At 37.4% G+C, this 25,338-nt stretch overlaps 1 protein-coding gene across 2 annotated transcripts in view; it reads left to right on the top strand.

The window, feature by feature from the left end:
• The window catches only part of SCAF11 (SR-related CTD associated factor 11), a 64,548-nt gene extending 39,644 nt beyond the window's left edge, over positions 1-24,904 (top strand). Inside the window, exons 9-16 of one of the 2 annotated variants that reach the window (XM_045032513.1) lie at positions 781-878; positions 2,101-2,190; positions 5,434-5,540; positions 15,211-17,694; positions 19,723-20,063; positions 22,956-23,174; positions 23,661-23,780; positions 24,128-24,904. In XM_045032513.1, coding sequence (XP_044888448.1) covers positions 781-878; positions 2,101-2,190; positions 5,434-5,540; positions 15,211-17,694; positions 19,723-20,063; positions 22,956-23,174; positions 23,661-23,780; positions 24,128-24,262 — 3,594 coding nt within the window. In that variant the 3' untranslated portion in view covers positions 24,263-24,904. The remainder of the gene's footprint in view (positions 1-780; positions 879-2,100; positions 2,191-5,433; positions 5,541-15,210; positions 17,695-19,722; positions 20,064-22,955; positions 23,175-23,660; positions 23,781-24,127) is intronic. The other variant, XM_045032522.1, reaches the window with a different exon arrangement.
• The last annotated feature ends 434 nt before the right edge of the window (positions 24,905-25,338 follow it).

Here is a 25,338-nt window from a genome sequence, read left to right as displayed (position 1 = left end):
TTCCTTGTATGCTCCTGTCCATGGTGCTGTTGCCTGGTTTGCTGGGGGTCCCAGATGGCTCTGAAAGCTGCTGCTTCTGCCCCTTTATAAAGCCTCTTCTCCCCTGCCCCGCTGCAGATGTGCACAATTCTGTATGCCCCACAGACCTCATCTGTCCCTACCTACCTACAGTCCTCCATGCTGCCCAACTGCATCTTTAGGGTCTCTGCTAGGTAGATCTGGTGACTCTAGGCAGGCTGACCACATTGGAGGAAGGAACTAGCTGAATTTGACTTGTACATTGACTTTTTCTAGCAAAGATGATGAATGTGATCATACATAACTTAAGCTTTCTTAGGTTTCAAACTTCGTGGGTTTGTCATCTTTCTGAACTCTTTTGAAGATGTCCCTGTGTGTGGGTTTAGCTGTTCGTTGGTACTGTGGCTCATTAGCTAGAGGAGTTAGGAAAAACCATGAAACCAGAAAAAATTTAAAAAGATCTAATTTTTAAATGTTTCCTGTACCAACGCTAAAGAAAATCTGACTACGAAAAATTAAATTGGCCAATGAAGAGCATATGTATAAAACTTGGAGATTGAATTCAGACATTTGAGTATAAAAGTTTTAGTCCTGCATTAACCGCACATCTCAATACAGGTTTAACTATAAAGCTTCTGTAATATGCATCTGAAGGAAATCTTTCCAGTGTAATTTTAAAGTCTATGGACAGTCATGTATTAAGCACTAAAGATGCGGAAGATTTAGTATTGGCTCTCTTTCATTTACAATTTTCTTTTGTAGCCCAGAAGACAGACCTGCTCCAATGAGTGCTTCAGAAATCATTTCTGCAATAGATCTCCTTCCACTGGAGAATCCTTCTTCAGCTATAGAAATGACTGGTGAGTATTTGCTAACACATGTAAGTTTTACGTTGTAGATGCAGTAATTATAGTTAAGTGATGCTTTCATTTATATTTTATTACCCCCAAATGCATGTAATTGTCTTATGCTCTTCGCTAAACAAAAGCCTGCATTTTTCCTTTAAAATCTGATATTGGAAATAGAGACCTCAGTTCAACAATCCATCCCTATTCACCAAAGCCATGTACATGCTTAAGTCTCACTGGCTTGAATAGGATTTAACCACATGCTTAACTTTAAGCACTTGCTTGATTGCTTTGCTGAATTAGGTAAGACCATTATTAGTTGACTCTCAGAATAATGAGAGAACACTATTCAGAGCAGGGGCAGAGTTTAAAAAAAAAAAATTAGGTTGCTCATACAGCAGAGAGAATCTTCTGTTTTTGATCTTACTTGGCACAGAGAGGAGTACTTTTCCATCTCCCTGAACCAGCTTTTGCTAAATGGCCCAGTACTTTTAAAGTCAATAAAGTATGAGATCACAAATATTTTGGGGTTGTTCAGGTGGGTGGTCATGATAAGGGAGAGTTTTGGGAACTCATGATGCATACAAAATGTCTAAAGAAAGAGAAAAGTAAAGAAAACCTTAAACACTAGTTGGATAATAAAACGGAGAAATTATATATCATATTTAGTACTGTATAACTTAAGAAATGCAGTTCCTCCTCACTTGTCCCATATACACTACCAATACTAAATGTCAGCTGGGCAACCCAGTTTCTTCACTCTTTAATCTCATCACAGACCTTTTCGTCAGGCTGTATATTTGGGAGTCTTCTAGAGGATTGATGAATGCTGAAACTCTTCTCTAGAGGAGTTCATGAATTTAAAGTTCCATACTCAATTCCTTCATGACCTTATGAGATGTAATCCAACACATCACTTCCCAAATCTGTGTCTCTATTTATGACCCAGTCAAAAGATGTCAGATACTGTGTTCTGCTGTCACCTTAGTAATTCCCACCTTTTCTTAGTATCATAGCTTAACGTGTAGCTCTGGGACAGTCTGACTCAGTTGCACGTTCAGGTGGGTGGGCATGAATAAATCTTGAAACTTAAAATGTTTAGAAATATTTTTAAACTAATTTAGGAATAATTGACTTCTAATAAATTTGCTTGTATCAGTTACTGACATGCATAATATCCAAGACTGGCATAATGCAAACTTTTTAAAAAAAAGTTCTGAAATTTATCTTTCAGTACAGAACTTACAGAAATCCATACAGTGATCAGACAGAAGAGACGAGAACTGGAATTGTCATCATCCTCTGTGTTAGCTAGAGTTCAAAGGTAAAGAGATGTTTCCTATCCAAAGTGTTCAATGGTTTTAAGTGGATAAAAGTTTAAATGGAAACTCAGGTTTGAAATCACATTATTCAATTGTTTTTTAGATATAATACCATAAACATAAAACTAAAATCTGTTTTCAGATCATAATTTTCTACATTTTCACAGCTTGTTACTTGCTACTTTTATGTACTTTTGAGACTTTTTATTGTACATCCTGGTACTTGCTTTTCATGTGCATCAGTGTGATAACCTCGCTGTGCGCTGATCTGTGAGCCTACATGTGCCATTTTTCATACATATGGGTCTAATTTAATTTTGCATGATTCAGGGATTGTCAGTGTTGGTAACATGCACATATTAAACATATTTTTAGAATATTCTTCTGATTAAATGCAGACTACTAAATCTCAAGACTTAAACCTCAACTTAAAACCAGTTAGTCTTACCCTCTCCCATGGTTGGTTGAAACTTTCTTCAACCCGGGGAGGAAAAAAATCCACATTTTTCATCCAAGATAAAAAATGGAGGGGGGGGGGGGGAATGGATGGACCCTGACCGTTTTAGCAAATGAAATACGAAGCATATACTATTTCAGTTTATTTTTAGTTTTCATAGTCTCAGCCTATAACCTTTTAAATTTGAGATCAGTTATACTGGCTGTGTAATGGAAAGCTGCTTTGAATAGCTGCTTGAATAGTTCCTCAGTTTTGTTCTTGTGTGATTCCATTTCTTAATTAGATCAAGCCAGATTTCACTGAGACTGTGCCAATAATGCCATCAGCTCATCTGTCAAATCCCTCCAAAATTTCCTTCAATTGCATTTGTAAGTTTAGTGTCTTTCTGTAGATTCTTTTGAGCATGCTTGGGTTTTTTGCATTGAGCAATAGAGGACTTTGATTGAATTTTACACACCCTTGGTAATTCAGTGCAAAGGTAGAGATACAATTTTCCTGAGAGCTCAACTGAATGTGATTGCAAATGGGAAGATGGAGCATCAGTCTTTCATTTTCTAACAGCCAAATAAGGTGATAGTTGTTGCAGAAGTCTTATTTTTGGACTTCAGATGTGTTTTAGGAGTGTGGTAAGTGTTACTACTTTATCAACGAGACAGTGCTGAACACACATTCATCATACATTTTCAAAATAATTGCATCGGAGGAGTTCTCTCATATCTTCCTTTTTTTTTTGTTTTCTGAGCAAATGGGAGAGATTTCTTAAACTTTCTTCATTGTGCTTAGCTGACATACATAATCAGCAGTTTGAACACACTTTTCTGCTGTTTTTAATTTAAACATAGAATCAACATAATTAAGAATAAAATGAAATCCCTCAACAGATGTGTATAACTGTTAATCAGACACAAGAACTGACTCAATATCTTGCATTAATGTCAGTGTTTATTATAGTTTCTCTTTTTTCTCCTGTATTTTTTCTCTTGCAACTTTTAGTGCTATACTTAAGAATTAGTCTGTCCGGAGGTGTAAACTCAGGGCAAAATACATCAATCATTTTTTAAATTACTTATTTTCTATGTAGAATGCCATTTTGTTTGCATATCACAAGATTGCAACTCTTTTGTCAAGTTGAATTTAAGCCTGTCATTTGTTGAAATGTCTTAGTCACTGATTGATATTTGCCATTTTTTTGTTTTTAAAGAGAAGAGACAGCTCCTGATAAATCTTATGTTGTAAACCTTCTGGAAGTCTTGGAACAACATTTAATTTAACCATTATAATTTAGATGTTTACTTTGTGCTGAGAATCATGATAGTATCAAAAATCGATCTCATTAGAAAGTTTCATTCAAAGGCATGCTTGATGTTGAAGAATCCAAAAAAACCCGTATGAGATGAGCATGAATTCTTTGTTTTACTACTTACTTCATTCTGACAGTGTTTGTTTTAGTGTGGAAAAATGGTTTTAATTACTTCAGTTCATTCAGTGAATTATTTCCTACCACTTACTTCAGCTCTAGGCATATTGAATGAGAAATTTATACATAGGTGTTTAGTAATAGTTAGATACTAATCTTCACTTGCAGTGTTAATCAGTAGATTTCACATTTACTATAGGTAAAACTAGAAATGATCTAGTGAAATGAACACTGTGAAGCAAAAAAAAAAAAAAAGGTGAGCTAGCCAGCATTTAATTAGAACCATGTTATCAGATATCCTGTTTACTTTCCAGAAGTTTCTGATCATCTTAGTTCTGTTAAAGCTCATAAATCCACCTAGTCTTCAGCACCTGATGACAATTGGCTCTGTTGGCTAGCCACACCACTTTCCCCAGTCACCGGTAACTTTACCCACTTTTCTTTCCCTCTGGATTTCTAGACAGTTCTGTAACTTTCTTATCATTTCCTAATAGACATAACAAGAACCTTGATGTTGTCACCACTTCCCTTTCTATTTTTAGAATAGTTTTCCTTTGCTGATATGAGGTGTTTAGGTTCTAATTTGAGTGATAAAGAAGTTTAAAAAGATAGATCACTGGATGGTGTGTTCTGGGTTTTCATACCCCACCCTCCAACAACTCTGCCCTCCCCAAGCAAAACCCACCTTGTTCTGTCCATATTTTCTCCATATTAGTGAATATACCAGTATTTGCTACCTTCTCCTGACTGCAACAAACCAACTTATTCTCCATATAACATGATATGGCACACTGGATCCCTTACCTCTGTGGTGGAAACTTCTGGTTCTTCCCTACATCCATAAAAGAAACGTTTCTGGAGAAGATAACTCTTCTCTCCCCCTACTGTTTTTCCAGAACTCTTGTGTCTGAGGGAGAAGGAATCTCTCATCCCTTCACTGTGCTCCAACAGGAGAAAGGTTCTCTTAGAAGTATTTCTTCTGCTTAGTCAATGGAGGGAGATTATTATTGGACTGACTGTGAGGGCCTACAGCAGGACTTGGATTTTTCTACTGAAACCTTGCTCCAGGTTGTTAGCTATGTCTGATTTCATCTAAAGGATTATACAGAGTTAGTTATTTTGGTTTTGTCAATGAATAAGGACTCCTGAAGAATACATCTTTCTGGGAAAGAAAGCCTACTCACCATCAGCTTTGACTCTCTGTATCACTAGCTACAGGCAGTCCTAGGTATAATGTTCCATTGGTGAGCATGGTGAAACATGATATTACTTGCTTAGTACATTAAATGACACTGTTGTATCTTATTTTTCTAAAGTTCTTCCTATACCATTGTACCTTTTTCATTGCTTCAATGTTTTTTAATATTACAGAAATCTCTTCATGTTTTGTGAAGCTGAAGCAGAAACCTTTCTTCTTGCTTCCAGTGTAATGCCAGAGACTGTTTTTCCAACACATACCACGCCTTTGGAAAATTTTGGTAAACTTTTTTTTTTGTAAGTTTTTTTTTATAGTTCATATAAACTGTTGTCCCACTATAATTCTATAAATTAGATGAACTGTTCAGTTATAAAGAAAAATTGTAATGAAATGCAGTGCAGTTAGTAAGCTTCAAACCCAGATATTTTTATTGTCAGTTTTCAAGGTTAAAATTTAGGAGATAAATTGTTGTGCCAGTTTCCTAATTATTGGTCAGTTACATAAAACACTTGTTTTCTTCATTTAGTGAAGAGCAAAATGTTTTCTATATGAAATTTTCTTATATAATTCTGTATATCAAAATTATATGAATCTTATATTTAATCTTGTAACCTTATCAAACTTGTTGAAAGGATGGATAGCAGCTTTGCTAATACGTTATATATTGTTTAACAACCTAGATTGGCAGTGCTCTACAAATGTCGTGAAGGAAACAATCTTGTACAGGACGAGGAGGAGTGGTCTAGATTAGTATTTAATTGGTGGGGCACAGCCCTTCACCAAAAGGTGAGGGGAAAAAACTGGCAGAATCATTTGATCTTTAAGATCCAGTAGGAATTTGGGGGTGGGGCAGCAGGGAAGGAGCACGCTCTCCCTCCTGCTCCAGTGACTACCATCTAGTCCCTGCTCTAGTCCCTCCTGCCCTCAAAGCCACTTAGAATGGAGATCTTCCTTCTCCCCCCAACCTGCACAGCTCTGTGATGTGTGGAGCAGAGCTTTCAGAGACAGCGGAACTATCATCAAAACCTCTTTGAAGCAGTATTGCCTCAGAGCTAAGTGCTGGGCAAGCAGAGAGAGACTTTGGGGCTTCAATGCAAGCAGCAAAAACAGGGAAACACCTACCAAGGAACAAGAGCAGGGGGTGAGAACAGTTCCATCAGTAAAAGTACAAAATTGTAGCAAGCAAAAACTTTACCCCTCTCCTGGGGGGAGGGAGGGAGGGAGAAATTGACTTTTCAGGGCTCTACTGTTTAGCAGTGCAGGTTAACTGGTTCTCTTTCCCCTCACCCCTGCCCGTTTTCCTATCCTTTACTGCATCCAGTAGTGTTAGGTGAACATGTTAGCTGGATGCCGCCTCTAAAATTCTCAGTGACTGAATAGTTAGTATTGACATTTAAATTATAACGGTTTTCGACTGGGTGTCAACTTTGCGATTATTAAAGCCATATAATGTCCCTCAAAGCTATTGTTTCACCCCATCTGCAGTTTCAGGAGCGCATTTCAGTAGTTTAAAGACTTTCTTCACCTTAAAGGGGCTAGAAACTTAAGGTTTGTCTGCACCTGGGAGTTGTACCAGAATAGCTACAGTGCTATAGTTATTCTGCTATAGCTGTGCTGGTCAATTTCCCCATACAGTCAAGCCCTTAATATGCTTTAAATTAAACTCAGGCAGAAATTGGAGCCAGGAGCAGAGAGAAATGTAAAAGCTTTGTTATTGATCCTACTTTTAAAATTAGGGGAGGGGAGTAAATTTATCTTGAAATATTGGTTAACTTTTTGATACACTTTCTCTCTTTGGGGCTGGTCCTATTTTGTGGTTACAGATATTTGACTTGGGAACTCGATCCTCTTAATGTAAGTTGGGGTCAGCAATTAAGAAAAGGGGCTTGTCTCAGGATGCTTAGGGGACTGCCCTACAGTGATTGAGATGTGGGGCAGGAAAGCACATGATTCCAGCTGCTCTTTTTTTAAACATGGAGCTAGGTTGATGGGAATCTGCAGCAATGAAATGTGGGAGTGCTAAACTTCTCCCCTGAAGTGACAGGGCTTCTCTATTAGACTGCACCAGAAGTAGAAGTGTATACATTTTTTATTTGAAAAGTTAATGAAATAAAATATTGAACATTTTATTTAAATTATTCTTATTGGGTCTAATTAGGGTTGATTAATGCTAGAAACCCTTCAAGTGTTGTTGACATGGCATATACCTAATGCAAGACAGGGAACTAAAATCTTCACATTGCCTGCTGGAAGAAGCAAAAAAACACTGAGTTTGGGTCTTGCCAGGGAAATGAGAGGAAAAGATTTTCATACCATTTTAAAACAAAAAATCTATTTTTTTATTATTCCTTTTCATTTGTTCTCTTTATTGGAATTCAGTTTTGTATTTACAAGTATTTCACTTTATCTTTTAAAGAATAATTGTGTTTTGAAATGTGAAGTTGTCTTGTTTCTTGTTACTCATTGGTATATGAAGTTACTCTTCGGTAACTTGAAAAGGGTGCTTGGACGGACACCCATGAGATGTTCATTTATATATACTTAAGCCTTGGCTGAACTAGAATTTAAAGATGTTCTTAGCTAACACATTTTAAAAGTCCAATGTGAACAAGGCAGTATAGGGTTAAATGCATGCTGAACTGTGAGAATTGAAATGTACAGAGCAACCTCAGCAAGACAAGACCTTAAAGAAAACATTGTAGGACCTAATCCAAGTTTTCACTGTTCAGGATGTGAACTCTGCTTGAAGACTTTCTTAGGCCTGGTCTACCCTATAAACTTTGGGTACTATAATAATACCTGTTATGGATATGAGTTTTTCACAATGTTTTTATATGAACAAAAAGCAGCCCTAGTGTAGAATCATTCATACCATAGAAAAAATGCTTTTGCTGGTGTAGTTTGTTATAAGTGATACTTGCAAAAGCCCTTTTTTGCTGGTAGAAAATGCATTTATGTTAGGAGGGTTTGCCATGATAGCTATACCAGCAAACCTTTTCTAGAATACAATCTGTTTGTTTTCCCTTCTGAGTAAATGTCTCCTTGGAAAACTTTAGCTCCATGGCAGCAACATTTTAGAGTATGGACTTCTCCATGTTGAAGTTATGCATACAGTGTCATTTTTGTCTTGCACTGAGGCGATTTAATGTGTCATTGCCTTATAACAGGAAGTCTTCTAACACTCACTTCTGGCGTGGAGACTGAAGCTTTCCTACCACACAAAAATTAAACAATTTTAACAGTTTTGGGAATTTTAGCCACTATAGGTGGAATGTAGAGCTTCAACACTTGTCTAGATTGTAAGTTGACCAGGTGAAGAAGGCAAGTGACAATTTGATGTATAACTCTTTCCCTTTTAGTTCTTGGGCTGTAGATTCACGGAATGGTTTAGTTATTTTAAATGATTTAATTTTCATCATCATAGTTAGTAATTGCCCACAATTTAACCTTTTGGTGCCTGGAGTAAAAGTTTAGTTTGGTATTAAGTGTTTATCAGTGGTACCTAACCTCTGACTGGATGGCCCACATTGTAGGGTACAAGACCCATACAGAAGACTGCAGCAGATTTACTTGCACTCAGTTTGAAAATAAAAAGTGGTGGTAAAAAAACTCTTAAAAAAAATAAAACAGGCACCACAACATACCTACCAAAGTCTGCCTCATCTCTAACAGGCACATTATACTTGTGGAGAGTTGTGTGTAGTGGCAGAAGAGAGATTCTACTCTTTCATCAGCTTGACATGATATTGCATTAGTGAATCTACAAATACAGTATGATTTGGGCAGGCAGTTTCATTATAAGACCATATTTTTTGTGCAATTAGATTTAAAAAAAAACAAAAACAAAAAAACCACCCTTTCAGCTGAAATTTCTTATGCTTTTCTTATCCCAAACATGACTTTTTGTAAAATTTGGCAAATTCCATTTACCTGCTTTACATTGTGTAACAAATTTTACACCCTAAAAAAATTATTTGGGGGTTCTTACTTCTCAGCAGTGGATTTGGAAACGTTACTTAAAAGGATTATTTCACTTCTGTTAGGATCCCAGCTCAGTTCTTCCTCTTGCAAGATGATGTTTCAGAAGGAAGCTAGATCACTGAAGATTGGAACCTTTTGGGCAAGGAGGAGCCTATACTGGAAACGTGTGCTCCACCTAAACCAAAATAGAACCAGATTGCTGGCATGTAAATATAAAAAAAGTTGCAGAGGAGTTTTTAAATGTAAGAGGGGAAAGGCTTCACGTGTGGAGGAGCACATGGTTTGGACAGAGACATCTCTTACGGAGGATCTATTAAGGGGGATTAGCTAGATCCAAAAAAGAGAAGAGGTTAGAAGTTGATAAAGTAGAGGCAGGAGCTGAAGAGAAACAGTCAAATGAAAAAGAGGCCCATTCAGTTGCATCACATGAAGGCAGACAACTAAATATTGACAAATTGTATAAGTGCTTGCATACAAATGCTAGAAGTCTAAATACTAATATGGGTGAACTTGAGTGTCTGGTGTTAAATGAGGATATTGGGTGGAGCGATGGTGATCAATGGATCATGGTAATACCAGGGTATAAAATATATATAGGAATGACAGAGTTGATTGTGCTGGTGGGGGAGTTTTGCTATATGTGAAAGAAAGCATAGAGTAAAAATCTGTGAATCAAACTGTATCATAGAATCTCTGTGGATAGAAATTTCATTCTTAAATAATGAGTATAACAGTAAGAATATACCACCAACCACCTGACCAGGATAGTGACTGTGAAATGCTTAGGGAGATTAGAGAGGCTACAAAAATAGAAAACTCAACAATAATGGGAGATTTCAACTATCACCAGATTGGTTGGACACAGGTCACCTCAGGACAGCATGAAGATATAAAACATCTAGACACCATTAGTGGCTACTTCTTGGAGCACCTAGTCTTGGAACCCAAAAGGAAAGAGGAAATTCTAGATTTAGTGATAAGTGGTGCATAGGATCTGGTCCAGCACGTGAATATAAATGAACCGCTCAGTAATAGTGACCATAGTGTAATTTAATTACACATCCTTGGGGGTGGGGAAATACTAAAGAAGCCCACCACAGTAGCATTGAACTTAGAAGAGGATCTAGAAAAAAATGAGGATGCTAGTTAAACAGAAATTAAAAGGTACAGTTATAAGAATAAAATGCCTATAACCTGCATGGAAACTTTTAAAAAAACACCATAATAAAGCCTCAAATAAAATGTATGTGCCAAATTAAAAAAAAAAAAAAAAAGACCAAAAAATGCCACCAAGGCTAAGCAATAGTGAAGAGAGGCTATTGCAGGCAAAAAGGTATCCTTTAAATTGGAAGTCAAATTCTAATAAGAAAAATAGAAAGGAGCATATCTCTGGCAAGACAAGCATAAAAGTAGAGTTAGGGAGGCCAAATAAAGAATTTGAAGAGCAAATAGCAAGATCCAAAAACTAACAGCAATGTTTTTTTAACCCTGCCAAACAATTAGTGGAGCCACTGGACTATCAGGCTGCTAAGAGAACACTTGAGGAAAATGACAAGACCACTGCAGAGAAGCTAAATTAATTCTTTGCATTGGCCTTCACTGCAGAGAATGTGAGGGAGATTCCTACTTTTTTTGTAGGTGACAAATCTGATGAACTGTCCCACAATAAGTTGTTGATGGGAGAGGTTTTGGAACAAATTGATAAATTAAACAGTAATAAATCAAAAGACCAGATGGTATTCACCCAGGAGTTCTGAAGGAACTCAAGAACTACTGACTGGTATGTAACTTAACATTTAAACCAGCCTCTGTACCAGATGATTGGAGGATAGCTAATGTGACGTTGATCTTTAAAAAAGGCTCCAGAGGTGATCCTGCCAATTACAGGCCGGTAATCCTAATTTCAGTACTACGCAGATTTGTTGAAACTATAGTAAAGAACAGAATTATCAAAAAAAAAAATCAGATGAACACAGTAAATTGGTAGAGTCAACATGGTTTTTGTAAAAGGAAATCATGCCTCACCAATCTATTAGAATTCTTTGAGTGGGGTCAACAAACATGTGGACAAGGATGATCCAGTGTATAAAGGTTACTTTCAGAAAGCCTTTGACAAGGTATCTCACTAAAGGCATGTAAGCAATCATGGGATAAGAGGAAATGTCCTTTCATGGATCAGTAACTGATTTAAAGACAGGAGACAAATAAATAATTATAATAATATATGGAGCTATACTTCTCATAGAACTGGAAAGGACCCTGAAAGCTCATAATGTCGAGCCCCCTGCCTTCACTAGCAGGACCAAGTACTGATTTTGCCCCAGATCCCTAAGTGGGCTCCCTCAAGGATTGAACTCACAACCCTGAGTTTAGCAGGCCAGGGCTCAAACCACTGAGCTATTCCTCCTCCCCAAGCATAGGAATAAATCGTCAGTTTTCACAATGGAGAGAGGCCAATAGCTGTGTCCCCCAAGGATCTGTACTGGGACCAGTGTTGTTCAACATACTCGTAAATGATCAGGAAAAAGGGCAAGCAGGCAAAGTTTGCAGACAATACAAAATGACTCAAGATAGTTAAGTCCAAAGCAGACTGTGAAGGGATCTCACATAACTGAATAACTCAGAAACAAAATGGCAATGTTGATAAATGCAAAGTAATGCACATTAGAAAACATATTAACTGCATACACGATGATGGGATCTAAATTAGCTGTTACCACTGAAGAAAGATTTTGGACTCATCATGGATAGTTCTCTGAAAATATTCACTCAGTGTGCAGCAGCAGTCAAAAAAGCTAACAATGTTAGGAACCATTAGGAAAGGAATAGATAAGACAGTAAATATCATAATGCCACTATATAAATCCATGGTTCGGCCACACCTTGAATACTGCATCCAGATGTGATTGCCCTGTCTCAAAAAAGATGCCTCTACCCCGATATAACGCTGTTCTTGGGAGCCAAAAAATCTTACTGCATTATAGGTGAAACCGCATTATATCGAACTTGCTTTGATCCGCTGGAGCGCTGCTTTACCGCGTTATATCTGAATTCATGTTATATCGGTCGCGTTATATCAGGGTAGAGGTTAATATTAAAATTGGGAAAAGTACAGAGAAAGGCACCAGAAATGATTACAGGTATGGAATATCTTCCATATGAGGAGAGATTAAAAAGATTGGGGCTGGTCAGCTGTGAAAGAAGATGACTAAAGGGGATATATAGAGAAAGTGAATAAGGAAGTGTTGTTCACGTCCTTCATGTAATACAAGAATCATGGGTCACCCAATGAAATGAATAGGCAGTAGGTTTAAAACAAACAAAAGGAAGTACTTCCTTTTCACACAAGGCAGAACGTGTGGATCTCATTGCCAGGGAATGTTGTGAAGGTCAAAACTGTAACTTGCCTCAAAAAAGAATTCAATAAGTTCATGGAGGATAGGTCCATCAATTGGCTTTAGCGAAGATGGTCAGGGGCATAACCTCATGCTCTGGATGTCCCTGAGCCTCTGACTGCCAGACGCTGGGAGTGGACAACAGGGGATGGATCACTCGATAATTGCCCTGTTCTGTTCATTCCCTCTGAAGCATTCAGCATTAGCCACTGTCAGAAGACAGGATATTGGGTTAGATGGACCATTGGTATGACCCAGTATGGCTGTTTTTATGTTGAATCTGTAGACTTAAGCAAATAGTACAATATGCTGAAATTTATGAGGTGGCAACACCTTTTGGCTTGGAGGGATTTGTTACTCATTTTGCTATGGCTATATCAGGTTTGAAGATCTGATTAGGCACACTTTCCACTTCGTATGTTTGAGGCAGCTACCTCAAGTACATGCTAGTTGGCCAATATGATGCCACTTTGGCAGGATATCAGGGACTGCTTTCTTGATGCTATCATTTTAAATAGCTTTAGTCACCTGGCATTCCTTCTGAGAGTCTGGGGCCTCCATTTAAAACCCATTTCCTCTTCATCTTTAATACATATTCCTTATAGTAGTACTACTTGTCAACTGTTGCAGATTCTCTGTCACTGGAAATATTTTAAATCAGATTTTTTTTCTAAAAGAGATGCTCTCATTCAAACTGAAAATAATTCAGAGTAGTCTTATGGTGGAGCTGTCAGGAATTTTTTTAGTTTTTTTTGTTTATTGGTTAGAAATTTCCAATTTGTGGAAACAAACCCTTTTCCTGTGGAAGGGGTCCAGGATGGAATTTCCGGGGAGAGAGAATATCCAATATTCAGGTAGTTAGGACACACCTGAAATGTGGGAGACCTGGATTCAAGTCTCTTACCTCAATCAGGCAGAGCAGAGAGTTGAACCTGGGTATCCACCTCCCATATGACGTGGGCTCTTTGCTAGTCTGCACTCACTCATGCACTCGCTCTCTGGTTTCTTGATTGAAAAGTTTTGGGTTCATGCCAATGTGGAATGGGAAAACTTTAGAAATCTCTGTTTCCCATACTTCAAAAATATCCTACAGCTATACCTGTGGCCTATGTTATGGAGGTCAGACTAGATGATTGCAGTGGTCCCTTCTGGCCTTTATAATCTGTGATTCTATTAATGTTTTGATACATACCTTTACAGTATGTTGTCAAATTTTATAACCCTACAGAGTAAGTGACACCTCTATGTAGTCTGTTTATACTTTGCCAGCTGGAAGGGTTTTGTACTATTGCATACATTTGTTTCATGGATTCCCATCTTGGTTAATTCAGATTCTATTAAACTAAAAATGTGTTTGTTTGTAAAAGCATGGAAAGCAGAAGTGTTCAGTAATCTGTTATATTAAGACTTGGAATTGTGAATTTGTAAGCATGTAATCAATTTCCTTTGTTTCTAGCCCTTATGGTTGAAAAGAGAACCTTAAAAGCATGAATTTAAACATGAACTGGTGCTGTTATCTTGGCTTTACGCATACAGCCTGAAACACTAACTTTTAAGAACTGATGTTTAACTTCCATTACATTTTGAAACCTAAACCCGATTTAAACATCTATATTGATAACGGTTTCACTGCTGATCATTTTAGCAAAAAAAAGCAAATGTGCTAACCACCCCGCATGCCTGCCTGGGTATTAGAAGTCCCAACTGTCCCTTTTCCAGCTACCAAAACCTCCTACTTTGCTATGACAACTATTAAGCAGTGCCAGTACAAAAATATGTGGCCCATTGAAAATTCAAAATTATGGCCAATGCAGAGTAAATGGAATATAGTATCATACCAACAAAAAGGATACTGTGCTTCTTATAATATTTTTCATATTACTTCATTTTTAATTTTGCCAGAAGCTGCTGCAGAATTTATTGTCCACTTTTAGTCACTATAGTGCTGGAGAAGTCAGGGAGCCTTACAACAGAGTTGGGATCCTCCATGGCAAAGTGAAATTAGAGTCTTATTTATAAACCGTGAATTTAAGATTTTATCAGGAATTATGCTATCATATACACTTGTTAATTAACCACCTTTCATGTGGTAATTCACAGTTGCATTGATGCCCATTTAAAAAAATGTATCTTGCAGCAGCATTGAATGTTAGCATTCTGGAGCTGCAATAAGTCTTATGCTTGAACTGGAAAATTCTGCTGTAAATTAGTCACTACAGGTGGTGAATGGTAACTTTTTTTTAAATGGCATTCATTCTAACTCTTCAAATGGTAATAGTAAGACTCACTGTGGTGAAACATGGTTGCTTGTTCGTTTTTTTTAATGCGATTGCTACCAAGGAGCCTTGCCAGTATATCTCCAACATGTTAATTTTTTTAGTCTATTTCTGTTGTTTTGAAGAAACAGTATAAGTCGGACAACATGCTAGATTTAGCCCTGGTGGGGTCTTATACCAAAATTTCTATTGTGCTACACATCAGTATCTGTTCTTCATGAAACTTAAAATACCATGTTTGCGTTCACATTACGTTTAATATATTTACTAAATTTTAATATATACTTTTTTATATTAGATCCTTCAGGAAAGAGATATGCTGTTGCATGTACACAAGAAGGAGAGGAGAAAAAACAAGCCTCTGGCACATCTGGTACTAGAGGAACAAGAAAGAAGACTGCAAATACTACTCCTAGAAGATCTGCACGGAACAGAAAAACTGAGACTATGAGTCAATCTTGCAGCTCACCAAGATCAAGTAATTCTGGATGTGATGCCCCCAATGACAATAACTCAACTGTAAATGTTTCTTCTGCAGATTCAGAAAAACCACTTTCAAAACGGAAGTCTAAAAGAGGAGTTAAACAGCAGGTACCTTTGGTTAAAAAGAAACTTAGAAGTTCTCTGCGTTCTGAAAAATCATCGAGCGATTCAGTGGAAGATGACCAAGCTGCTGAGTCTGATACACCTCCAATATTAGATAAAGACCACCTGTCAGATATTGAAAGTAGTAACTCTTGCCTTATGCATAAAAATAATGCAGAAACAGAGTCTGCTAATGGCTTGGAAAGCTGCAGTGAACATATAGAGAGTGAGGATCTTACCAGAGACTGTGACAAAGAACAGGATACCCTAGCAAATTCAGATTCAGGTTCTTATATCCAAGAATCTCCTGTGTTAACCTTAGAGGCTCAGAAATGTGAAATAAAAGATGTTAATAAAAATGTTACAGATTTTGAAAATAAAGATGTCTGTGAAAATATTCTTGAACAAATAGAACAGCCAGTGGATAGTCACAGAGATCAATTAGTTGAGGATTCAATAACACCTACAAAAGTAGATGAGACATTAGATAGTCCCCAAGATGAATTGCTTGAGTATCCAGAATCTGTGGCAAAAGTAGTTCAGCCTTTAGATAGCCCCAGAAATAAATTGACTGAGCATCCAGAATCCATAGAAATTGATGATTCTGAGGACAAAGATCAGGCAGCAAATTGTAACACTTCAAATATTGAGAACATAAAAACTGTTCAAGATACTGAAACAGCTGTATTAATAAATAATATTTCTCTAGACATTAACAAATTGGACCAGTCTTTAGAAGAGGAGCCCATACCTGTATGTGAAGAGGCCAGAACTACAGAGTTACTCAAGGTGAATGTTGAACAATCTAATAAACACTTTAATGAGGATAATAATGAAATGATACCGATGGAATGTGACTCATTTTGCAGTGACCAGGCTGAATCTCAAATTGAACAGTCATCACCAGTTGATAGTATAAAACAAGAGGAGGCAAACTCATTGCAGCAAGATTCCGAAAACTGTGTATCACACTCAGGTCTTTCTGACAAAAAAGATGAAGCTTCTTCTCAAGAAACAGAATGCTCAACAGAATTTAAAAAAGATAAAAAGACTCGAACTAGAAGGTCTAGATTTCACTCTCCATCAACGACTTGGTCTCCTTCTAGGAGAGAGGGTGGGAAATCTCAGTCACCATCTCCCAAAAGAGAGATTATCAGGGAGGGCAGGAGGTCTCGGTCACCTGACAGGGAAACTGCCAGGGAGGGCAGGCGATCTCCTTCTCGGTCTCCAAAAAGAGAGATTGTTAGAGGGGGCAGGAAAACACCATCTCGGTCTCCTAAAAGGGAGACTGACAGGGAAGGCAGAAGATCTCCTTCTCGGTCAAGAGTTAAAGATTCCTCTCCAAGGCAAAAATCTAGGTCTCAAAGCAAAGACAGGGATAGTGATAGAGATGGACAAAGGAGAGATCATGACAGAGAGAGAAGAAATAGGAGATGGTCAAGATCCCGGTCACGATCTAGATCAAGATCCAGATCAAGAACAAGAAGTAAGGGTCCTTCATTCATTAGGAATGAAAGAGATGGTCACTCTCCTCGGTGGAAAGAGAGATGGACAAATGACAGCTGGAGAAGTCCCAGAGGAAATGATAGATACAAAAGAAGTGAACAGGAAAAACAGAATGAAAATATACAAAAAGAAAAAGACAATACAGAGAAAAGTACAGATGAGCAATGTTCTTCTGAAAAGCATAAGAATGATTGTCCAGACTGGGTAATGGAAAGGATAAATTCTGTTCCTGAAACTAGGAGCAGAGAGAGAGACAAATTTAAAGATCCACAATGGGAAGAAAATAGACACGATAATTCAGGACATTCATGGAATAAAAACTTTGGTTCAGGTTGGATTTCAAATCGCAGCAGAGGTGGCCGTGGCAGAGGTGGCCATGGCAGAGGTGGTTTCATGTATGGAGACCAGAATGAAAACCACTGGCAAAATAGAAAACCCCTCTCAGGAAACTCAAATAGTTCTGGGAATGAGACTGCAAGGTTCCCAGAACATCAACCATACAGGCGTAAGAGTGAACAAGATTTTTCTTTTGATACGCCTGCTGATAGGTCTGGGTGGACATCTGCATCTAGTTGGGCTGTAAGAAAGACTTTACCTGCAGATGTACAGAACTATTATTCAAGAAGAGGGAGAAATTCCTCAAGTCCCCAGTCTGGATGGGTGAGGCAAGAAGATGAGACGTCTGAGCAAGGTATTCATTTTTCTCTGATTTTCATAGTATTTAAATGGAGAAATTTTCCTTTTTCTCTCCTTTATTTAAAAAAAAATACTACAAATATTATGTGAATTTGACACTATCACTTTACTGTTTTATGCAGCAAAGGCTAACTAGCAGTCGCACAGCAAACAAAATTGAAAAAGCTTACTTAAGAAGGGAGGCCGCCTTTTTTTCTTCACCCTGGTCTGTACACTACATACACTCTTGGGCTGGATGTTCAGTAACTTAAGAACTGGCCTTTGAGTCTTTGGGACTACGGTGCAACCAATCAAATATGTTCCTTAAGAAAAAGAAAAAAAAATCCATGTACATGCTTATTTTAGAGAGTTTACACACACCGTGGTATCGTTGGTACAGAGTGAACAGGAGAGAAACGTAATGAACTACTTACTACCTTTTTAAAAAGGGTGATTTCTTCAAGGAAGACTTAAGTTGCCAATGAAAACGTATACAAGTTACAGATTTGATAATGTGTTAACTTGATGGCACTAACCATAATGTAGCAGTCAGCATTTTTAGAGTGAAATTGGCTTTCATGTTATAAAGTATTTATAAATCCAAAAATGTCTTATGCTCTTACTAATTAGCAGATGGCTGACCTAGAGGGAGAAAAATCTTTTATTACCCGTCTTGATCCTTTAGTTTTTGGCATCACAATTATAAACATAGGTTTATTATTAATTACAAGAGTAAACAGCAAAAAAAGTCCTCATTTGTACAGAAGATAATTTTTTCAGATATACACAACTGCAATAATATCAAAGGGCATTCGGAGAACTAGGAGTAAATAAAACGTTTTATATAAGTGTTACTCTTCCATATTTGTTACAGTGAACATCCCCACCCAGTGGGACTGAAATATCATTTTGAGTGTTTCCTGTTAAGTTAATAAAAATATTCTGGGCTGAATAAACTTTGAAGTAGAAGGCCGAGGAGTTACTAGCTCAGGATGTGATTAATTTTGAATTAGTGGAAAGCTCCCTCAAGTTATTAATACTCTGAAATTGTTATGAAACGTGAATTAAAAAATTAAAACTACAGAACACAAATGGGATGTTACATAAAACTTACAAAAAAAATTCCGACCTTTGCTCTCGTCCCGGTTTCTTCGCCTATTTTTTTCTTTCTCCATCTCTATGCCTAATCCCTACTTCCTACATGTCCATAAAATCCTCTTCAAAATAGCCCAATGTATTTTTGTTGTTGAAAACTGAATTTGGAGGGAGAGGATTAAATTCTTCCATTATAAATTCAGTAAGACAGAGCCATGTTGGCCTATAGAAAAGGAGACACGTGTGGAGAGGGTGAGGTATAAGAGGAAAGGTCAAATCTTGATCTTGAATTCAGTGACACAGTTCCCACTTATTTCAATCACATAGAAAGAAAGTGAGTCAATGGATTTTTAAACAGTTCAGCAGTTTCACAGTCCCAGCTCCTTAGCTTTTGGGGTTTTACTACTTGCATGTAAATTTTAGTCTTTAAATATATTTTATTTATTTATTTATTGCCTACTGTTAAAGTGGGGAAGTAGTGTTGAGATAAACACTTATTTCTGGCACAGAGTGTGAACGTTGTGAGTAAGGGAGCATGTCACCATCCCATACAGTTAGTATCCCTGAAGTCTGGATAATAAGCACTCTTAGCCAATCAGAGTATAAATATCCTTATACTACAGAACAGTTATTAGAAATAACTATAGCATGGTTGTGCAAATCAGACACCCAGAATTGCATACATGAGAAAATGTATGCTTATGTTTCAGTAATGACGAGTTGAATGTGTGTTGCATTCCTGCACTTTGGCTGAAAAATCTGTTTCAGTAAAATATAACACATTTTAAGCTGTGGTATAAATGAGTAGTTGGAGAATTCAAAGCAAAGGCTCTCAGAGCAACCTGAACTTTCTGACTCCTTAAACCTCTAAATTGGTGTTTCTTGGGGGTCTCTGTTCTCTATAGAAATACGTATTTTGTACTTTAAATATTCTGGTTTTTTTTAATAGATCCAAACCTCAAAGACCAAACAAACCAACCAGGTGATGGCTCTCAGCTACCAATAAATATGATGCAGCAACAAATGAATGTAATGCCACAAGTGAATGCACAACACCAGCCTATGAATATCTTCCCATATCCAGTGGGTGTTCATGCTCCTATTATGAACATCCAACACAATCCATTTAACATTCATCCTCCGCTGCCCATGCATCTCCATACAGGAGTACCTCTCATACAGGTAGCTGCTCCTACCAATGCTCAGGGATTACCACCACCTCCACCTCCTCCCCCACCATCTCAGCAAGTCAGCTACATTGCTTCACAACCAGATGGAAAACAATTGCAGGTATGTTTTTCAGAAATCACGGTCTAATCAATGTAGTCATAAAACATAGTTAAGCAGTGTTACATCGATCAAGAGTATGTATATTAAAGTACTCTAAAACTTGTCAGTTATATAACAGTTCTTCCTCCCCCTGAAAAAGATGATAAAGAAGTATTTATGGGGAAATTGATTTGTTCTGAAACATCTTTTAAAACGTTAGCCAGAATGCACAATTTTTACTGTTTGTTTGTAGTTCAGTAGCACCCAGAGATGTCAACCAAGAATGGAATGTTGTATTGTTTCCTCATAATTTGTCCACTATCAAATTTTGTGTGTACAAAAGAGATTTCAATTCTAGTAGTTTTTAGAAATTGGATACTAAATTATTCTGAATATTCTTCCTATTTCAGCAGAGTGGTGGCTTTATGCTCTGGAAAAGGTTATATATTCTGTAGTATGAGGAAGCTTTTGTTGTCTCATTTAACAATCCTCTAAATCAGTGATTCCCAACCTTTTTTTGGCGCCCACTCTTGGGATGGATCAGCACAGGGTTACCCCTACAATGTCCCCTTGCACCATTTCCTTATGCCATTGCTTGTGTCTGTTTTTCTTTTCCACTTGCCTTTTTTTTCCTCCCCATGTCTTCATCCTTTTTTTCCTTCTAATCATTTTTACTTTATTTTATTTTGGCTCTTTTACCTATTGTGTATAGTCTCTGTCCCTCCCCTTTGGTGCTGCAGTCCGTACCCCATTTCTCCAGTCATCATTAGTCTCAGTTCTGCTGGAGATAGTGGGGCATCTTTGTGCCTCACCAGGTTGGTAGTTCCTGTGGCGCTCCAGAGAAGTGAAGTTTGGGCTGGTGGGCTGTTGCCTTAGCCATCAGCTCTGTACATGTGAGCTTCTCCCACAGCCAGTCATTACATTAGGAGCCACACAGGAATGCTGAGGAAAGATGGGTGGCTTTCAGGAGGTTACCTAACACATTACCTGAACACACAGCAGCACATTTGTAGAATGTGGAAGCTGATCTGGGGTCCTGCACATTTTCTTATCTATGCTGATCCTCAGCCTTGGCCTGTGACCCCAAACTAATCTGGTAGCCTTCCCTCTGTATCTTAAGTTTGGAAACTGTTCTAGAAAATGTTTCTTTTCCATTGCTGTCAGTCATTAATATCCACAACCTCAACATCACAGAAACAAAAGGGCATAACCATTGGAAATATTGACTTATTTGAAATGTGTCATATTCATTCATATGTTTTGCAGACACAATGGTAAAATACTATTATAACTAAAATGCAGGCTGATTGTCTATTTGGTTTAGGTCTGCTATCTGAAATAATTAAAACTAGATTTTTACAATGGGAAATTGAATATTCTAATACCGGAAGCATGAGAGAGCGGAAGTGTTTCTGTGAACCCTTCGCTAATGGAATTGTCCAGTGACTCAATAAATATGACTGTAAAGTATTTAGTAAGATGTATTGCTCAAAGTATGATACGAAACTGAGACTACTGATGTCTGCGTGCTGCCCCTCTCTCATTATGGAATGGTGTCCATGCTGAGTCCTGAATCTTTTAGCACTTTGTAATATCATTGACCATGAGGCCTGGTCTACATTTAAATTAGATCAACCTCAGAGTCGTGAAAACGTTGCACCCCAATGTAGATGCGGCAAGGTTGACTGAATTCTTCTATCAACCTATCTATTGCCTTTTGGAAAAATGGATTAAATACATGGATGGAAAAACCCCTTCTGTCAATATAGGAGATGTCTACGCTGTAGCGTAGACATGCCCTGAGTTGCCTGAAGGGTCTTTTGGGAATATAATAGATTTGCTCCTTCTTTAGAGAGGTCTTTCAGGGTAGTGTCGCATAGTTACTTGTCCTTGTGCGAGTCCTGCAACATTCCAGTTTTTCCCTTCCTATTCAGTGTTTCTAAGAAACAACGAAGGAAGGTTAAGGATTGTTTTAACTGGATTGTTATCAGTGTAATGTTGATATCCAGCTCTATATCTCCTTTACATTTGAACTCAAATTCTAGTTTCACTACCGCCCAATCTGGATAAATATAAACTGGCTGTGACTCAACCTGCATAATATAGAAGTGATGCTTCTAGGGAGAAGCATTTGGAGCAGCAGGCAAGAGGCGGCATTTGCACCTATAGGAGCTGTTGGCACTATTGTTATTCCTTGATTCCAAGGTAGCAGAAATGGTCCATTGTGCCGTTTGCTGATATCTCGGAATATACGGGAAATGGCTTTTCCTCAGGTGTAGCCTTCTGGTCTCTTACTTCTAGTCTTGACTGAGCGCTGGCTATGGCTACTCTTGAAGTTCACAAGAAGCTCCACCTCTTGCGAAACACAGAAGCAAACCTTCTAAGACATATGGACAAACATTCTGACACCTGAGCTCAAGCACTTGCATAAGCTTTCCTTTTTGTGTATGCATTTCAAGGTGCTGGTGGTGATTTTTAAAGGTGTGAAGGATCTAGGAACTGATTTATCTAACAGACACATTCCTGTACACTGCCATGAGAGCTAAAAGCTGGGAAGTACTTGCCTTCAGAACCTAAATTTGAACATGTCCATTTCCATTTGCAGCACCATTCTTGGGAATTCTTTCCCAGTAGGTAGAAGTGCACCTCAGCCAGGGTCCATCAACTTTAATAACATGATGCAAGGTGCATTTATTTTGTTCAGGCTTTCATTAACTGTTTTTGTTCTTGTGTGTGTTAATCTTTATATAAAAGTGGCTGGCTGCTATAGCAACAGCTGATGTAGAAATTAGCTGCTAACCCAAGTACCTGTGGTATTCGTGCATTTACTACACTTGCTGAGAGTTCTAGAAAGTAACAGTTATTGAATATCTGAAGAATAATGTATTAACTGCCGGTAACTTTTTAAAACAGGGTATTCCTAGTGCTCCTCATGTAAGTAATAACATGAGTGCACCACTCTTGCCTGCTCCAACAGCAGTCCTGGGAAATGTGGGAACAGTTCAGGGACCAAGTTCTGGTAATGCAACATCATCAAGTCACATCAAAACCTCTAATGCTGCTGTAAAATTTGCAGAAGGCAAAGTAAGTGTTACGGTGGAAGCCAGCGCAGATAGCTCGAAGAAAGACCAGGCAAGTTCAGAGTTGAGAGCAATATATATAATTCTACAGTGTTAAAATTAGAGAGCAAATGTGTCAATCTCCTTTTTTATGTATGGGATACTTATTGCTGTCATCCTTAAACTTCCATGGAAACTGTGTAACTACAAAAAACAAACAAATTAACTTAATTTTTTATCTAACAAAATATTAATACTTTTAGAGCTGCACTTCTGTAAATACTTAAAAATATTTTAAAGTGTAATTAATTAGTGGGGCCACATTCTGCTCCAGATTAGTATGTGTGGTTCTCATTGACATCTGTGGAAGTTGGTTGTGTGTTCAAATATTAAGGCAGAACGTTGACCCTGTTTCTGACAGCCTTAATTTAAGAGAAACTTTCAGTCTGTAAAGCCTTTCTTACTTTGATTTTCGAATTAACTTTAAATAATCTTTTCATGTTTAAAAAAAAAATTGCATACATACTTACCTAAAAATCTGGTATTTTTCTTTTGACAGAAATTGTTAATTCAGGAAAAAGCAGCACAAGAGGTAAAACTGGCTATTAAACCTTTCTACCAGAATAAAGATATTACCAAGGAGGAATATAAAGAAATTGTGCGGAAAGCAGTAGATAAAGTAAGTTGTATTCGGGAACGACTTTTTAATAGTCTAAAAATATACGTACATTAATATTTTAATTGCTCCACCCCATCCCCAGCAATATTGGAAAAAAGGTAATGAGTTGAGGGTGCTCAGCACCTTGCAACCACAGGTACATTTGTTCATTCCATAGACAAAAAAATAACAGTGGGGAGTAGGTAGATCTTGCCTTATTAAATTAATAGAACAGCCTTCCTGATTTCTTTTGTTTTGCCCATCTTAGTGAAAGTAAGCATTATTTATCTGTGAGTAACTCTTTACTGACATCTGTGAAGAATTGACAAGGATGTGTGTGTGTGTGATATATATATTTCCTGTTGTAGGTTTGTCATAGCAAGAGTGGAGAAGTCAATTCTGCAAAAGTGGCGAATCTAGTGAAAGCATATGTAGACAAATACAAACATTCACGGAAGAAAAATCCAGAGGAAGCAGTCTCTGCTGAAAGAAAGAGAGAGTAAAATGAAAAAGAACTGAAAACATGATCAAGATAAATCTGCAAAGTGCAATTTCAACATGAACCATTAACTGAAAATTATTCATGATTGATTGGAATCTGGTTTTGATAAAATTATTTTTCAATGTAGTATATGTTTTGTTCTAAATAAATATAGATCTAACTGCAACTTCTTTATTCCTTTTCAAAAAAAGATGCTTAAAAGAAAGTAAAAGGTGTAAAGGAGGGTGCATTTTTATTAGGAATGTACGATTGTGTGGATACTAGCAGATGTACAGCATTTTGACTTGAATAATGAAGTGCGTAAAATTAGAAACTTCTAAGTACATTGGTTTTGGAACAGGTATGTACAGTACATGTAATCAGTCAGGTTAAAGATATTAAAGTAAGATTTTTCTCTTTGATTTTTCCCCTAATTATAATAAAGATAATGTATTCCCCTGACAAATATTTCTAGTGTTAACTGGACAGAGTGATTGCAGGGGTCAGTGTGTGTATATAAAAAAAAAAAAAAAGCACATGGCTATGTCTGAACAGAAGAACTGTTTAGATACAAAAAAAATTAATCAAACAGTAAGATTCAGTGTCCAGCATCATGGGCACTGTACATCTATTGTAACACCAAATAAAGGTTATGCTGCTTGTTTTTGTTTTGTGACTTTTGTTTTAAGATGTTGGGACAAATCTGCTTAATTCTTATGGAAATTAATTGAAGGCTTCAGTTCCAAGAGGTATGGTTCAGGCAACCACAGTACGTATCTAATTCTTCCCTTATCTGGTAAAAGGACCTAGGAAATTATCACTGTGTAAGGCTGGATATGCAGGAATATAAGCACTGGCGTCAACTATAGTGAACAAGAGGGACTTCTTTATTAAGTCTTACATGGGTCTCTAATGACCAGAGGTGGTCAGTTGTGCCAATTTTAGTTATGTGAGGTATTTTATTAACATGAATTACAGTTTGCAAGGGAATACAACCACCGAACTTGTCGCTAAAACGGCACAAAGTTATCTTAGGTAACATGTGAAATATGTAGTCACATATGGTAGCTTTCATATTTCCCAAAACACTTTGCAATA

The sequence above is a fragment of the Mauremys mutica genome, chromosome 1 (genome assembly GCF_020497125.1).
Source record: "Mauremys mutica isolate MM-2020 ecotype Southern chromosome 1, ASM2049712v1, whole genome shotgun sequence".
In the NCBI taxonomy this organism is placed as follows: domain Eukaryota; kingdom Metazoa; phylum Chordata; order Testudines; family Geoemydidae; genus Mauremys; species Mauremys mutica.
Note: the sequence above shows the minus strand (reverse complement) of the source record. Positions and strands in the feature narration are given on the sequence as shown.